Source organism: Panthera tigris, chromosome C1 (genome assembly GCF_018350195.1).
Source record: "Panthera tigris isolate Pti1 chromosome C1, P.tigris_Pti1_mat1.1, whole genome shotgun sequence".
Taxonomy (NCBI): domain Eukaryota; kingdom Metazoa; phylum Chordata; class Mammalia; order Carnivora; family Felidae; genus Panthera; species Panthera tigris.
Genome location: NC_056667.1, coordinates 181,391,702 through 181,406,133, shown reverse-complemented (window position 1 = coordinate 181,406,133; position 14,432 = coordinate 181,391,702). Strand labels below are relative to the sequence as shown.

General features: G+C 39.0%; 1 protein-coding gene, 1 long non-coding RNA gene and 1 other non-coding gene across 11 annotated transcripts in view; 2 read left to right on the top strand and 1 right to left on the bottom strand.

The window, feature by feature from the left end:
- Nucleotides 1-5,253: 5,253 nt before the first annotated feature.
- CCDC150 (coiled-coil domain containing 150) overlaps nt 5,254-14,432 on the bottom strand; it is a 96,906-nt gene continuing 87,727 nt past the window's right edge. For 5 of the 9 annotated variants that reach the window (XM_042994967.1, XM_042994972.1, XM_042994970.1 and 2 more), the window contains 6 exons: nt 9,754-9,948; nt 9,284-9,352; nt 9,028-9,189; nt 8,268-8,354; nt 6,028-6,147; nt 5,254-5,640 (listed from right to left, as the gene is read on the bottom strand). In XM_042994967.1, coding sequence (XP_042850901.1) covers nt 5,509-5,640; nt 6,028-6,147; nt 8,268-8,354; nt 9,028-9,189; nt 9,284-9,352; nt 9,754-9,948 — 765 coding nt within the window. In that variant the 3' untranslated portion in view covers nt 5,254-5,508. Of the gene's footprint in view, nt 5,641-6,027; nt 6,148-8,267; nt 8,355-9,027; nt 9,190-9,283; nt 9,353-9,461; nt 9,532-9,753; nt 9,949-14,432 lie in introns of those variants that run through there. The other 4 variants (XM_042994969.1, XM_042994976.1, XM_042994968.1 and 1 more) reach the window with 3 other exon arrangements.
- Nucleotides 6,308-11,035, top strand: LOC107180800. Its single transcript, XR_001511540.2, has 3 exons — nt 6,308-6,387; nt 7,198-7,396; nt 10,949-11,035. It is a non-coding gene; the product is annotated as an uncharacterized LOC107180800 (long non-coding RNA).
- On the top strand, nt 11,966-12,036 carry LOC122241748. Its single transcript, XR_006221971.1, has one exon. It is a non-coding gene; the product is annotated as a small nucleolar RNA SNORD56 (small nucleolar RNA).

Genomic DNA, 14,432 nt, shown 5'->3' with positions numbered 1-14,432 from the left:
GAGACAACACACACTGGGATCTGGTGATTTTTCTCATTTTACTTAGTTATTTTTAAAGATTTGACATTGTCTGCCTTCAAGTTACGCTGAGTGTGGTTTTATGTAGAATTCACCTTTCCTTTCTTGTTTCATATTGCTTGTGAAGGAAACATTAGGAGGTAGGTGACTAAGCAGCTGCCTCAAAGTCTCTATATAGGTTATTAAAGAATCCGTTTTAAAAGCTCGGGAAGAACCTGATAGCTTGTGTCTCCTATAAATGCTTTGAAGGAAAAGCAGTGTCAATATGAAAGGAATCTAGCAGCTACTCAGAGCTCTGTGTTAATGAAGTTCAGTAGTGACCGTGTTGGTGTATTTTCTCTGCTTACAATCTTAAGATTGTTGTGATAGACATTTACAGTTTTGACTTGACTTACCTCTGTTTCCCCGTTCTTCTAGGAACATCACTGAGATTTCCTTTGGGGAACTATTCTCAGTTTCAGAGATGGGCACATCTAGGCCTAGCCAATTAGTATATAATCTCTCTCTTAAGTGATAGTGATTAATTGAGGGTGGGCATGTGATCAGCCCATCCAAGGGGACTCAATCCTGGATTTATTAGAGCTCTAAGAAATCTCTGCTGGGTTGGTAAGCAGAAAATATTTCAGTCTGTTCTAGTCTTCTATATATTGTACATTGTTTCTGACCATTTATAAAAAGGCTTGCATTAACAAATGGTGTAGGATCCCTATTGCCCAAAGAAGTCCAAGGTGGAGAACATATGATGATGTAGACCAGTGTGAACATAAAGCCATCTTGCCCAATGAAATGAGATTGATCACGAGATAAGAGCCCAGAATAAATGCTCTTGAGAAGAGAGATGCCAAATACCATCAAAAAGTCAAATTTCTTAAATATTTTGCTCTTCTTTCAAATGGTATCCTGGGGCAGACCCAACAGCTGAAGTAAGGGCCTTGTCTTCTTTTTGTTCATGGGCTCATTATCTAAACTAAGGACTTTAATAAGAAAAACAATTGGAATAATTGAAAAACTAGGGACTTTAATAAGAAAAACAAGCTATTTTGGAAAACCAGTAATCTGTAGCTAGATGTCTCTAGAGAGCCTTAGAAAGTAAACAGGCTCTGGCTGTCTATCTAAAACAACTGGTCCTGAGATAAAAACAAGGCCCAATATCTTCTGTTAAGAACTGGAAGTCTTTGGTAAAGAAACTAGAGAAATTGCAAGCAAAAAGATCACTGAGCTAATAATTGCCCAGTGCTGGCTAAGAAGCTGAAGGACAACCATCTGAAGTCCAATGATGCCACCCTGGGGGAGACATTACTCCACAAGTCCGTGTCTTCCCTCTAAACTCCCAAGTGGAACAGAACAGTACTTGATATTACCGTTACCTACAATTAATCCTACTACTCTGAACATCAGATCCTTCAGACCCAAATTTTACAGTTGTCTAAGAAGCAAACAGATAAGCAAAATGACTTCTAGTGTGAGAGAGTATTATCTTATAAATGACTTTATGACAAAAGATGGTAATAAAAGGTAAAACTGAAAATGTATAGTAATTATAGAAGTTTGAGAGGCAATGAACTTTGCTTTCCTTTACTAAAACCACTCTGAAAAATGAGAACTTGGAACAATTGTGAGTCCTTTCCTAAGTCTCAACCTGTATCTGATTCTTTGGGATCACTGTCAGAGAAACAGTCCTTTTTTCTTTAGGACACAGAGATTTAATAGGTAGGATCTACTTCCAGATAAAATATGCTGTAGCCCATACACGTGATCAGATTAAAGCTGCTATGACATTAGGATATTTATGGTAGTCTCCAGAAATACCTCAAAGAATTGGAGCACCTGGCTGGCTCAGTTGGTACAGCGTGTGACTCTTGGGGTTGTATATTCGAACCCCATGTTGGGTGCAGAGATTAAAAATAAACTCTTAAAAAAAATTCAAAAAATCACCAAAGACATTTATATGTGGAATCTTAAACAATCAAACTCTTAGAAGCAGGGAGCAGAAAAGTGGTTGGCAATGACTGAAGGGTTGGGGAAATAGAAGTTGTTAAAGGATACTTTCAATTACAGGATGAGTAAGGTTTGAGGATCAAATGTATAATATGATGATTAGAGTTAACACTGTATTATATAATTGATATTTGCTGAGAATAAAAATGAAATGTCCTCATCAAAAATTAAGTATGTGAGGTGACAGATGGAATAATTTCACAATGTGTATCGAATCATTATGATGCTCACCCTCAATAACTTACAGTTTTGTCAATTATACCTTAATAAAGCTGACCAAAACAAACAGCTATAGTGTCAGAATCCCCAAGGGCAAATGACTCCATAGACAGTTTACCTGGACCAAAGTCACAGTCCAGATGGGTTCTTCCTAGATTTTCACAAATCACTTTTTGTACTCACAAGAAAAGGTTAGGTCATGCTCTATGGGTGTTAACAACACAGCACAGTTAATAGAACCATTGCTTATCCCTTAATTCAGGAGCCACAGCTCAGTCTCCTTGCTTTAGAACAACTGCAGTCATCAAAAAATTAATCAAAACATCTTCAGATCTTGTATTGGAATCCCCTTTAAATCCAATGTTCCTACATGTAGTCAGTCTCTACTGCTAAAGGAAACCATCAGTTTTCTACTAGTTAATAATTATGAATTCTTTTCAATTTTTCTATTACCATCCATTGTTTTAATACTCTTTGAACATAGAGTTATGGTAACTGTTTTCATGTCCTTGTTTGTCACTTTTTTTTTTTAATGTTTATGAGAGAGAGAGAGAGAACGAGGGCAGAGACAGAGGGAGACACAGAATCCGAAGCAGGCTCCAGGCTCTGAGATGTCAGCAGACCCCGACGGAGGGCTGGAACTGATGAACGGTGAGATCATGACCTGAGATGAAGTTGAACGCTCGACAGACTGAGCCACCCAGGCGGCCCACTGTCACATTTAACATCTGTTAATCTGGGTTAAATTTTCCTGCTGCTTTGGATTGGTACCACAAATTGTGATTTTTACCTTGATGGGTGCCATATATTTTTGTATTTCTCTAAATATCCTTAAGCTGTTTTGGAATGCAGTTACTTGGAATAGATCATTTGGGGTCTTGCGTTTCAGATTCGCTGGGTAGGACTAGAGCAGTGTTTGCTGTAGGGCTACCTATTCTCTACTTCTGAGACAAGTATTCTTTAGTGTTCTCCACCCAATGCCCTGCAAATCATGATGTTTCTCATGCTGGCTGATGGAAGCTGGTATTTTGTGTGTGTGTGTGTGTGTGTGTGTGTGTGTGCGTGTTGGCCACTGTTAACTTAAACCCTTTTGGATGATTCTTTCTCCAGCTTGAGGTGGTTTCCTCACATGCATGTGCTCAGCTAATACTCAAGAGGGCTTTCGGGACATCTCTGAAATTCTCCCTCTGTAGCACTCTCCTCTCCGGTATTCGGTCCTGGAACTCTAGCAGTCCTGGTCTCCCTGGACTCTGGCTCCTTAACTCAGGACCAGGTGCATGAACTGTCTGAAGGCTAGAAGGCGGGGTGATAGTAGGGTTCACCTCATTTGTTCCCTTTCTCTCAGGGAGTACTGTTCTTTGTTGCACAATGTCTGGTGTCTTAAAAACCATTGGTTGATATTTTGTCTGTGTTTTGGTAGCTTCAGATGAAAGTACAGGCCCACAATAGAACCTAGAATACAGCAGACCATTATAAAAGTACTATAGAAACACTTCAGCAAATTCATCACTCTAAACAGGCTGTTCTAAATATAGGTTTTACTAGAAATGATCACCAATCTAATGCTATAATTCACTTCTCCCAAGCTAAGGTTTAGTATAGCCAACCTAAAAAAATGACATAAAGTTACACTGACTTTATCAATAATGATACTCTTTGAGAACAAAACACAAGTGGAGAAAAATGTCCTTGCTCTGGATGAAGAAGATAAACATATTCTTGGTCAGTAACGGTAATGTCATGACAACACTCAAGAACGGTGTATTTACAACCCAATAAGGTTGATCATCTCTCCTGCACAGTAATTGGGATCTTTTGTCCTATGAGGAATTCAGGACAAAGGAACTGTTCTGTGGGGTTCTTGCTTAGACTATTTCAAGATTGACTCTCTAGTACCTTAAAATAACTTTATCTTCTTATGAAGAGTCTAAAGGGATAAATTCTGTAGGAGTTAGATAACTTGGGGAGGCTTTTCCCAGCCTGCCAATCAGTGAACCCTCACCTCTGGAAGTCAGACACACAGAAATAGATGCATTCCAACAGGTGCCCCCTGAATGCCAGTTACCAACCCACATAACTACACTTCTACAGATAGTACCAACCCTCAAGGTCTCTGAAAGTCTTGCGATTCTTGAACTTCGTGTTTCCCCCAAACATTATATAAGATCAGCAGTCTGCTCCGATCAGGGAGGACTCTGCCTGACCAACAGAGCTCTCCTTCAATTATTACGGCTTAGTTTAGGCTATAAATTCAGCTTTGTCTTTTTTATATCAGAAGAAGAATGGTAGGCTCTTCAACCTCTGAGAGTCTTATTAATGATATTCCCTCCAATTCACAATGCTCACTCAATTTAGGTCCTGATAGCATCATCAGTAGCTACCATTACTTGAACATGAATAAAGCCAGGTGCTATGGTAGCTGTTTATGTTCATTAAGTCTGGATTACCTACTCTACCGCTCCCTATCTAAAATAAAAAATATACATATATATAAAGCTGAATTTATTGCTTACTATAGTAAGGAAGAGCTACATGGGCCAGGCATAGTCCTGGAGCAGAGCAGTCTGCTGTATACAATAATTTGATTTGTAAACATTTGAGGAAGTTATAAATACAATCTCTGAGATATCTAATATAAGAATAGAGCTGTAGGGGCGCCTGGATGGCTCAGTTGGTAGAACACATGACTCTTGATCTCGGGTTTGTGAGTTCAAACCCCACAATGGGTACAGAGCTTACTTAAAACAATTTAAAAAAATAAAGAAGAGAGATCTAATCCTACTAAAGATGTGCTGGTAATTACCCAGCATAAAAGGGTATTTTTTTTTTTTTATGTGGAAAAGTTTTTACCATTTTCCAGGTGATCCCATTTTCAAGGATTATCTACTGGGTGTTAGACTAGGGGATTTTATCGAAACAAAATATCCTATCATTTAGTGGCTGTACATCTAGTACCTCACTAAATGCTTTTTGATAAAATGTACTTAGAAAAATAGACAAGTATCATACAACAGTAACTTCTATCTTACAACAAATTCATATAAATTTATTGGGTGGAAAATGGGGAAAGAGACAAAAAAGATGGGGTGGTTCTGTACTGATATCAGCAAGTTCCTGAAAGAATAAACTCAAGTCCAAAAATCTTCAGCCCACATCAAAGACTTGATGTTCTGATGACTGTGGAAAAGGCCAGCCCTGATTGCTGGGCTCTGGAAATCATGGTGGTGTAGCTATCGATGAAGAAGTGCCTCTGTCAAGGGCATCAATCTCTCTCTAGTTCAGAATGACATTTCTTGGGTGTAAGTCTAAGACGCTGTTTATTCTCCCACCGATGTAGAACAGACTGGCTGGATGCCACGTCGTGCTTGTTATCTTGGTCCTGCTGGAAAGAAAACAGACCCGACACTGCAAAACTAACTGCATAGCTGAGGCCCTGTTTTGTCTTTACGAATATAATTTATTCATCAAGGTGAGTGGTTCTAATCTAGACAGGTTGGGAAATGTAGAACTTTTAAGAAAGAAATTTAATGCATTTGTTTTCTTTGCAGTTTAAAGAAATCTACAGATTAGTGGGGAGAGTAGCTGGATGAAGAGAGAACTTCTGTAATTAGAAATTTGAAGAGGGGCACCTGGGTGGCTCAGTCGGTTAAGTGTCCGACTTGATTTCGGCTCAGGTCATGATCTCACGGTTTGTGAGTATGAGCCCTGAAGTAGGCTCCATGCTGAAGAAAAAGAAATCTGAGAAGGAACAAATCCAAAATTGCTTACGACAGCCATGTCCAAATACCCTACCTCTTCCATCCACCCGTCTTCTCGGGGAAGCCTCTGCAACCGGTTTCTCGTCAGCTCAAGCTGCAGGCCATCGAACCTGCACTTAAACCAGCGATGAGCTTCTTCTAGGTTAGCTGTTATCTGGACATACAAGCGTTATCATTAAACATTACAACAAAGAAATAGTTTTTTGTGTATTGGTTCAAGAGACTTTTTACCTAGATGTTAAAAGACCCAAATTCTGAGTGCAAGGTCCTTGTAACCTATTTGCATAATATCCATTCTACAGATGACAGAGATTTCTGAATGTAGAGCTGAGGGATGCCTGCAAGCCTGTTGCTTTTTCATGCATTTGTTCCTATTTCTTGGGCGTGACCTAAGGTAAGAGAACCCCGGGGAAAAATCAGAATGACGGGATAAGATAGCGCAGCAAGTGAACGTGGTAGTGCAAACCATGGTTGGGACTTGTGAGTTCTGTTCTCCAAGACTAAATACTTCTCCAAAGTCCCTACACTAGATTTTTCTGTTGTGCTTTATGAAAGTAAACTGAATTAGTAAAAGACGGAACCAGCTTAGCGTAAGTTGCATCTTTATTTCCTTTATCATCAAAATATTTTAGACTTCAGCTCCTAAGCACAAACTTCCAAATCACCTTTGTTAGATTGACTTAAATGGTCCCTCTAGTCGTCTGCCTTTGAAGATGATCTGGACTCCGTATTCATTTAATTGACAAATATCTACTGTGTGCCTGGCACTTTTATGTGTGTTTGGGATACTATGGTATTTTAAGGTAGGCCAACAGGCTTTTCTGTGGTATAATGGTTGCTTCAAAACAGCTCCAGAACATATCCTCTAGAATAAAAAGCAAAATGACTGTTTTCTTCCCTTTGATTATTTGTTTCATGGACAGCATTTTCGTTTTTTGATTCTCAAGTCTTGAGAGGTATTTCTGTCTTGCCTGGGAGAAGGCAAGATCTAGGAGAGCAGGGACTTCGTCGGGCTTGTTTCACCCCGTGTCTCCATCACCTAGGACAGCGCCCAACATATGACAGGTCCACAGTAAATATGTGCGACTATGTATTTGTCCTAGCCCAGCCAGTTAACAGTGTGGGCACAAAATAGTGAGGTAAAAAAATAGAGCTCCCCTGGCATTTAACTTTTAGAAAGTTACAAAGTTCAAATATTTTCCAGGTCTGTTTGTATACCCTAATGCCGGTGATACACCCTGCCCCCCACCAAAGGCAGTGTCCAGCACTCTTTACCAGGAGTGGAGGGAAAGATGCTTGAAATGGCCCTGTACATCCATCCTATCTCCTCTTGTTTGGTAAATGAGAAGGGAGGCACCATTTACTGAAACTTACTCTGAGCCATCTAACAGAACAACGGAAAGGTAAGTCTCAATACCCTGACTTTTCTAGATGTGGTAACTGATGAGTTAAAGGAAGTAAATGTAAATTCCTTAAGGGCACTGTGTCACAGTGTGACAAACTCATGTGACAGTGTTCAAACTCGTGTGTCTGAGTCCATATTCCCTTTAATATCCCACTATGACAGTCATGTTGTCTTGTAATTTAGTGGCTGTAAAAGGCACACACATCATGACCAACTGACAAAAACATCACTGTGATACCTTAGAAGCTGTTTTCCTTATTTGGAAAATGAGGAATGGTTGTGGCAGACCATGATTTCAAAGACCCTTTCCAGCTCTAAAAAATGTATAATTTTAAATACCTTCAAATAGGCCAATTTAAGATTAGAGAAAGGAAAATCACAAAGTAAGAGGGCATACTCAGGGGACCTGACGGGCTCAGTCTGAAGAGTATATGATTCTCAATCTCAGGGACATGAGTTTGAGCCCCACGTTGCATGTAGAAATTACCTAAATTAAAAAAAAAAAACCAACTTAAAAAAATAAGGCCTACTTAACATTTTTTATTGACTGAACAAAGAGCTTCCACTTTTATTAGTGATGTTGAGTAATAGTGCATTAAAATCTACACACATGCTGGTCTTCCCTTCTTATATTAAGTGGTAAAGACTTGGACTTAATCAGTATTTTGGCATTCTGTTATCTTTTATCAGGACACAGAGTCTCAACCTAAAAATCATTCTTCATAATGGAGATTATACTTCATAAGTCATAATGGTTCTTGCCTGTTACGCTCCCATGTTAACGAGGCATTTTACTCTGACTTGAGTGTTTCAAAATTGTTGTGTGTGAGGAAACTTGTTAAGTCTTTACGTCCCTAGGTCTGGCTTACCTGTTCTGATTCCACACTGGCTTCTTTGAGTTTATGCTCTGTTGCCTCTTTGCATTTCTTTAGGTGTCTGATGGTTTCTTCCAATTCCTGAAAACGTGATACAAAGATTTTTACAAATTCCCACAGTCCCATATGGAACAAAGAGCTTCCATATTGTTATAAATGGGCAATCAAATTATGAAAGCATGATGGAGTACACTAACTTCAGGTGCTACCAAAATATAAGATGAAAAGTGTTAGTAGTATCCACAGATGTATATGATCACAGATTTTGATTTATGGATTCTCCTGAAGAAAAAGTGATTAATATCTCTTTCCAGAACTGAAGGAATATTTTTTCATTGGAGACAATTTCTGCTAGAAAGCAAGGGCTTAATGATCTCTTGAAGTCCTTTTGCAGTGATAAAATGTTATGCTTTTCCAGAGGCTGGGAAGAGCTAAAAATCCTGTCATAGCAACAGGTGTATCTAAGCTTCAGGGAAGAAGCAAGGGGTGTAAAGTGCCTGAAAGACTATGAAATTCAGTTCAGAAGTCTTATTTAATAACCAGTATTTTGCATATGTGAGCTGTAGCTGTTAAGAATGGATATCTTATTAAGTTGAAAATTGAGAACATGGGCCACATTCAAAGCTATAGGCTTCTTCCTACTTGTAGACTTTTGTTTCTTCTACAGAATCTAGAAAACGTAGATGCTCTGATGTTGGGTTTCGGTACGTGTCACTTGCTGATAATCTGAGATGAACCTGAGGGAACTTTTTACCTGGCATCGGTTCTCCAGTTCCTGCCTTACTTTCCGCTCTGCCTCCAGGCGCAGCTCTTGCTGTTTATTCCGTGCTGAGGTCTCGTACTGGCTCTTGGCCAACAGCTGCATCTCTTTCTGTAGGTTAGTCATTTCAGATACAAATTTCTGGATACTCAGTGACTGGGAGGGCACAAAGAGGGAAGCAGTTGGTGAACCTGTCCAAGTGTGAGATTTTAGGTGAATAGTAAACATAGAGTTTGTGGAAATCATCTACCTGTTCATAATTTTTTTTCTGATACTGATCCTTAATTAGCTCCATTTGCCTCAATTCTGTTTCTATTTGCTGAAAGTAAATGTGGAAATAACATAGAAAGATGATCAGTGGAGAATCCCATATGAGACCCACAGTTACCAGCCCCTGCTGGGCTCTCCTTCCCGTCTGGCCCACTGACCCTGACAGAGCAAAATCCTGTACGATCACTGTGGGAGAGGCAGATGGGGGGCCAGAAGGTGACATGGCAGCTGAAGAGAAATCAAACATTTACACAGCAGTGTCTCTCTCTGCTGGAGAAAGACAGTCTGTCCATCCCCCTGCAATCTGCCCACTTCCCAGGTGTAGCTGTAATTCCCGGAGCACACATGCTGCTGTTAGTACTCTGGAACTATCTTCGCCAGACCCCACAGCCTGCATGGATCCTCATCAGATAACAGGGAGTAAGGGAGACTTAGCATTTTTCATACAACCTTCATCCTCTCTACATTCTGAGTATTATTCGCCTTAGTCGACAAGTGGAGCTTAATTTGGGCCTTTTGATTCTTTATTTTCTCCTTGCTAGTGTTCAGGATCTTCTCTAGCTCTGTGAGTTTCTGCCGCAGCTCTCGGTTGGTCCGCGTTACTTCCACTGATCTGAAGTTGGCTTCGTCAAGGGCTTTCTTCAGCTGTGGAACACAAAGGGAAAATTCAATCATTTTTACCTTTCATTAAGAGAAGCTTATAAGTAGGTCTGTCCCCATACTTAGTTCCTTCTCTCTGGAACTTTCTTTTAACAAGAAGGGAAAGTGAGGCAATAATAATGACGTTTGATTAAGAAGACCTGTGGAGCAACACTTTAAGTGGTTTTCATCTTTTGTTTTCATAACTATTAACACTAAAGAACACAACGTATATAATGTTCCTCATTCTCTTTTCAAGAGCACGACCTTGGAGTCCAACCCCAGTTCAAATCCCAGCTTTAGCACTTACTAGCCAAGTAATTTTGGATAACCGACTTCCCTAAGCCTCAGGTTCATCATTGGCAAAGTATGCACATAACCTATTTCATAGGGTTCCTAGTTAAATAAGACAAAGTAGAGAAAGAAAGCAGAGCCTGGCATATGGTAATTTCTCAGTGATCATTCAACTTTTCTTTCCTGTCACTGTGACCTCATGTCTGGACAACTGAAAATTATATGGTAATTTCTATAAATACTTGCCAGTTACTACCACTGCATATATTTTTAGAATACTGCTTTTAGTTTTTAAAGATTTTAATAAAATTGTCTAGTGGAAAAACAGCATAGTGCTTATTGTTAAAAACCAGACAACAATTTCAAATGGAGTCCCTTATGCTCAGTCCCAAACTGAGACTGAATTACGGTTTTGGCTTTCCCAGAAATGAACTCTTAAACAAGTCCATCAGGAATTACCTGATCAGCAGTAGTTTGGTAATCTGCCTGATCCTGTCATCCCCTAAAAGGAAAGAAACTGCAATAACCAACTCAAGTTTTTGTCTAGTAGAACTTGTTCTTGCTCCCTTTTGCTATAAAAAGGCTTTCATTTTGTACACCTCCTTAGAGCTCTTGATCTGCTAGACTGGATGATGCCCAATTCGAACAAATTCGCGTTCTAATAAACTCTTAAAAGATAAACTGAGGCATATTAAAACTTTTCTGATTCCAGAACTGTTAAACTGAAGGACAGCACTGGTCCCCAGGAGCAGTGAGCTGCCTGGTGTAAGTGCCCACTGAGCTCCCCGCTCCATCACTGCCTCTGGAGGCCACAGGTTACATCTCTCTTGGATCCTGGCTCTGCAGCTTTCGTGTTGGCAGCTTTCAGACTTTAAGCCTTCCATTTTCTGGACTGAGTCGCTCCAGTGTGAGATCTCAGGTGAATAAAACTTTTAAGGCGGAACAGATATTTTTGAATTACAATGGCTATAGTGGAGAACTTTTAACCTAAATATGCTTCTCCATGTATGAGGTGCTCTAGAGAAGGTGCTCTAGAAAAGCAAAGCCAAGCACTCATAAAGGGAAAAGAAAAATTATTTTCCTTTCTCTGTGGTTTCTGGGGACTAGAATGAGATCTGCTGGAACACGAGCCTCCAGATGGGATCTGGGACAACTAGCAGAAGCTAACAAAGAGTGAGAATTCTCAGCAAAGTCAGCTTTCTCAGATGTCTGTGATGTCTGGCTGAGAGAAGAAAGTAAAAAAATTCACACTGTCCTTTCCTTTCCAAATTCAGATTGATAGGCAAAAAACAGCTGTAAGAATTAATCTTTGAATTGTATCTTGTGAATCTGCTTTTGGGTACCCACTGGTTGTTGATCCTTTCTCACCCAGGGACAGCTACTGCCTTCTTGTTTATCTTGCTTTATGTCCTGAGAACCTGGCGAGGCAACCATCGGGTCAGAGGCTGGATAGAAATAGGGGTGCCATCCCATTCATGGCTAGGGACCTACTGACCCCCAATACAATTCTCTTGGTTACTTTGGGAGTGGCTCTGATCTTGGGAGGGTAGTAGCTTTTGTGCTCTTTGGGGATCTCTCTTGTATTCAGGGGTTTAATAGTGCTAGGAATATTTACTGTTTGTCCTGGCTGAAACTTGGCAAGATATCTGAAAGAATTTAAAGGAGTTCTATGGTCAGAAGATGGCCATATTCAGAGCCTGACAGACTTTTAAAAATTCCTTTCTCCTCTCTGCAATGACGGCACTATTACTGGTCAACAGCAGTTCACCTCCTGCTTGTTGATCCTTTGGGTCTGAGTGAAGATGAGGGGAAAAAAAAAGTCTTCTCCCCTGAGCTAAGATGAAACTATGTACCCAGAAAGAGAAACATTCTAAAGCCTCTGTGGAAGGATTTACTAGACATTCCAGACACACAGCTCTAAATCTAGAACCTAAGAATCTTTTGACTTCCACCTTAGTTGAAGATCTTCTCCCTGGTGTAAAGAAGCAAATAAAGATAATGTAGTTGGGTGAGTGGGTCAGCCCACGAATTAAAGGTTGCAACCCAATTCTTTGAGAAATTAAAAACTGTACTTGTCTTATAAAGCAAGTGTACAAGAACAGAAATTCAGCTCTAAAAACAATTCAAAGCCCTCTTGTTCTATTTACTGATCCCCAAACCTCTCTATTCATCTAACGTTTGCAGATAGTGTGAAAGATCTGGACTTAGAATACAAGTTCCACCAAGGGGACGTTTGTTCCTTTTTTCTGTGCCTTTTGAGATAAAAGTGTTCTACTTGGTCTTCTCCATGAACGAAGACCATTCGTACGAGTAGGGGGTAGGGAGAAAAGATATTTGGAAAACTAGGCCCATGAAAATCTTAAGTCACCTTTAAAAATATTAGTTAAAAGCTTTAGCCATCTGAACAAATAACCTTAATTTTATTCCATTTGCCAAGAACACAATTTGGATCTAACTGTTCTTTTATAAACGAGTGAGTTTTGCAGTATTGTACCTGTCTCAAGACTAAAATTATAAAATGAAACCTTTAAGACCTGTTTGTATGTTTATGTCTTTTACACATATTAGAGACTTTTTTCCTACCTTTGAATGGTATTGCCAAAATGACTTTGTAAAGAGCTCTATTTAATTGGTTTAAAGACAAACAAGTATTTATACGTATTCAGCGTTCTCTAAGAAATAGAAAATCTAACCCATATGATTTTCAAGTTCACATGATCTAGGATAATCATCAACAAATCAAACAATGAACTTAAGCTACCTTTTTCCTTTTTTTTTTTTTTTTTGTGAGAGAGAGTGCATGAGCAGGGGAGGGGCAGAGAGAGAAGGGGACAAAGGATCTGAAGCAGACTCTGTGCTGACAGCAGACAGCACAATGCAGGGCTTGAATTCACCAACTGTGAGATTAAGACCTGAGCTGAAGTTGGATGCTTAATCGACTAAACCACCCAGGTGCCCCTGAAGCTACCTTTTAATTAAAACATCCATGTGCTAAGAATTATGAACATTAGCTGTAATACTTCCATTTTACCCAGGTTTACTAAAAGTCAAAGAAGCTTATCTATGTCTGTCACAGAATTTGTCGGCAAGAAAGATAATTTAAGATCATGGTTAGCTGATTTCATGTCTCATAAAATTTTCATGAGTAATCTAAATGTAATTGTTAAATGGAGGATAAGTTTCCAAAATCTTTTTGAAAACTTTTAAATCACACTAAAATAAATGAAATGATGGGTACTCACTGAATATCTAGATCAATTCCAAGTAAGATAAAATACCAAAACATAACTAAACACAGGTTTATCCACTTTTGGCTTCCTTTCACAGAGGAACTAAAGGTATTTGGGTCTGTTAATAAAGCTGTTTTGTGCTACGTTAGAAGTTTACTATGGGGAAGAATAGACTTCTAGAAACTAATGGATTTACAGACTGGCCAACCCACAGAATGTTAGTGTAACACACTCCACAACTGCTTACTTCCTAGGTTTTACTAGATATGAGGATTGTAAGTGTTAAGAATTCTAATCAATATATGTAATTATAATTACTTTGAAATAACAAGGGTGAAAGGAAACAACTGTGTATGAAAAGTAGTAAGTAAATGATGGACTGTTCTAGAATGAGAAAGAGGAAAAGACACAAAACAAAATCTGAATGGATAAAAGAAAAAATTGAAGATTTGTGGAAAAGGAATCTTAAGAAAGGAATTTTCTGTGTGGTCAAGGTGGCTAAGTTAGAATTGGTTTATTCAAGTTTCTAAGGAATGAATTTCGTGCAAAATTAGAATTTGTTTTTTTTCTTCATTATAAGGACAAAGTTTCCTTGGACTATTGGTCTGTTCTTGATAAGATTTTATGAAAGTGTTTTTTTAACCTTTTGGGTAATCTACCTGAAAGATAAAGATTTTGCAACTGAGCACAATAATTCACCGTGCTTCACATGGTCTTTTATTAAGTCTGTGATTACTTAAGAAAACCTAGTCTTGTCAATATTAAGAGCTAAGTTTTGTTCACAACTATGTAACCTTCTGTATTTGCCTTTAAAATTTTCCATTATCAGTTTAACTAATACTTCGTAATAATTTGTGATCTTATTAGTCACATGTTCAAATATTTTGACAACTTCCCCAAATCAAATTCTAAATGGGGTCTTTCTGATCTCAAAGCAACTTGCAGATTTCCCAGATAGTCCTTGGA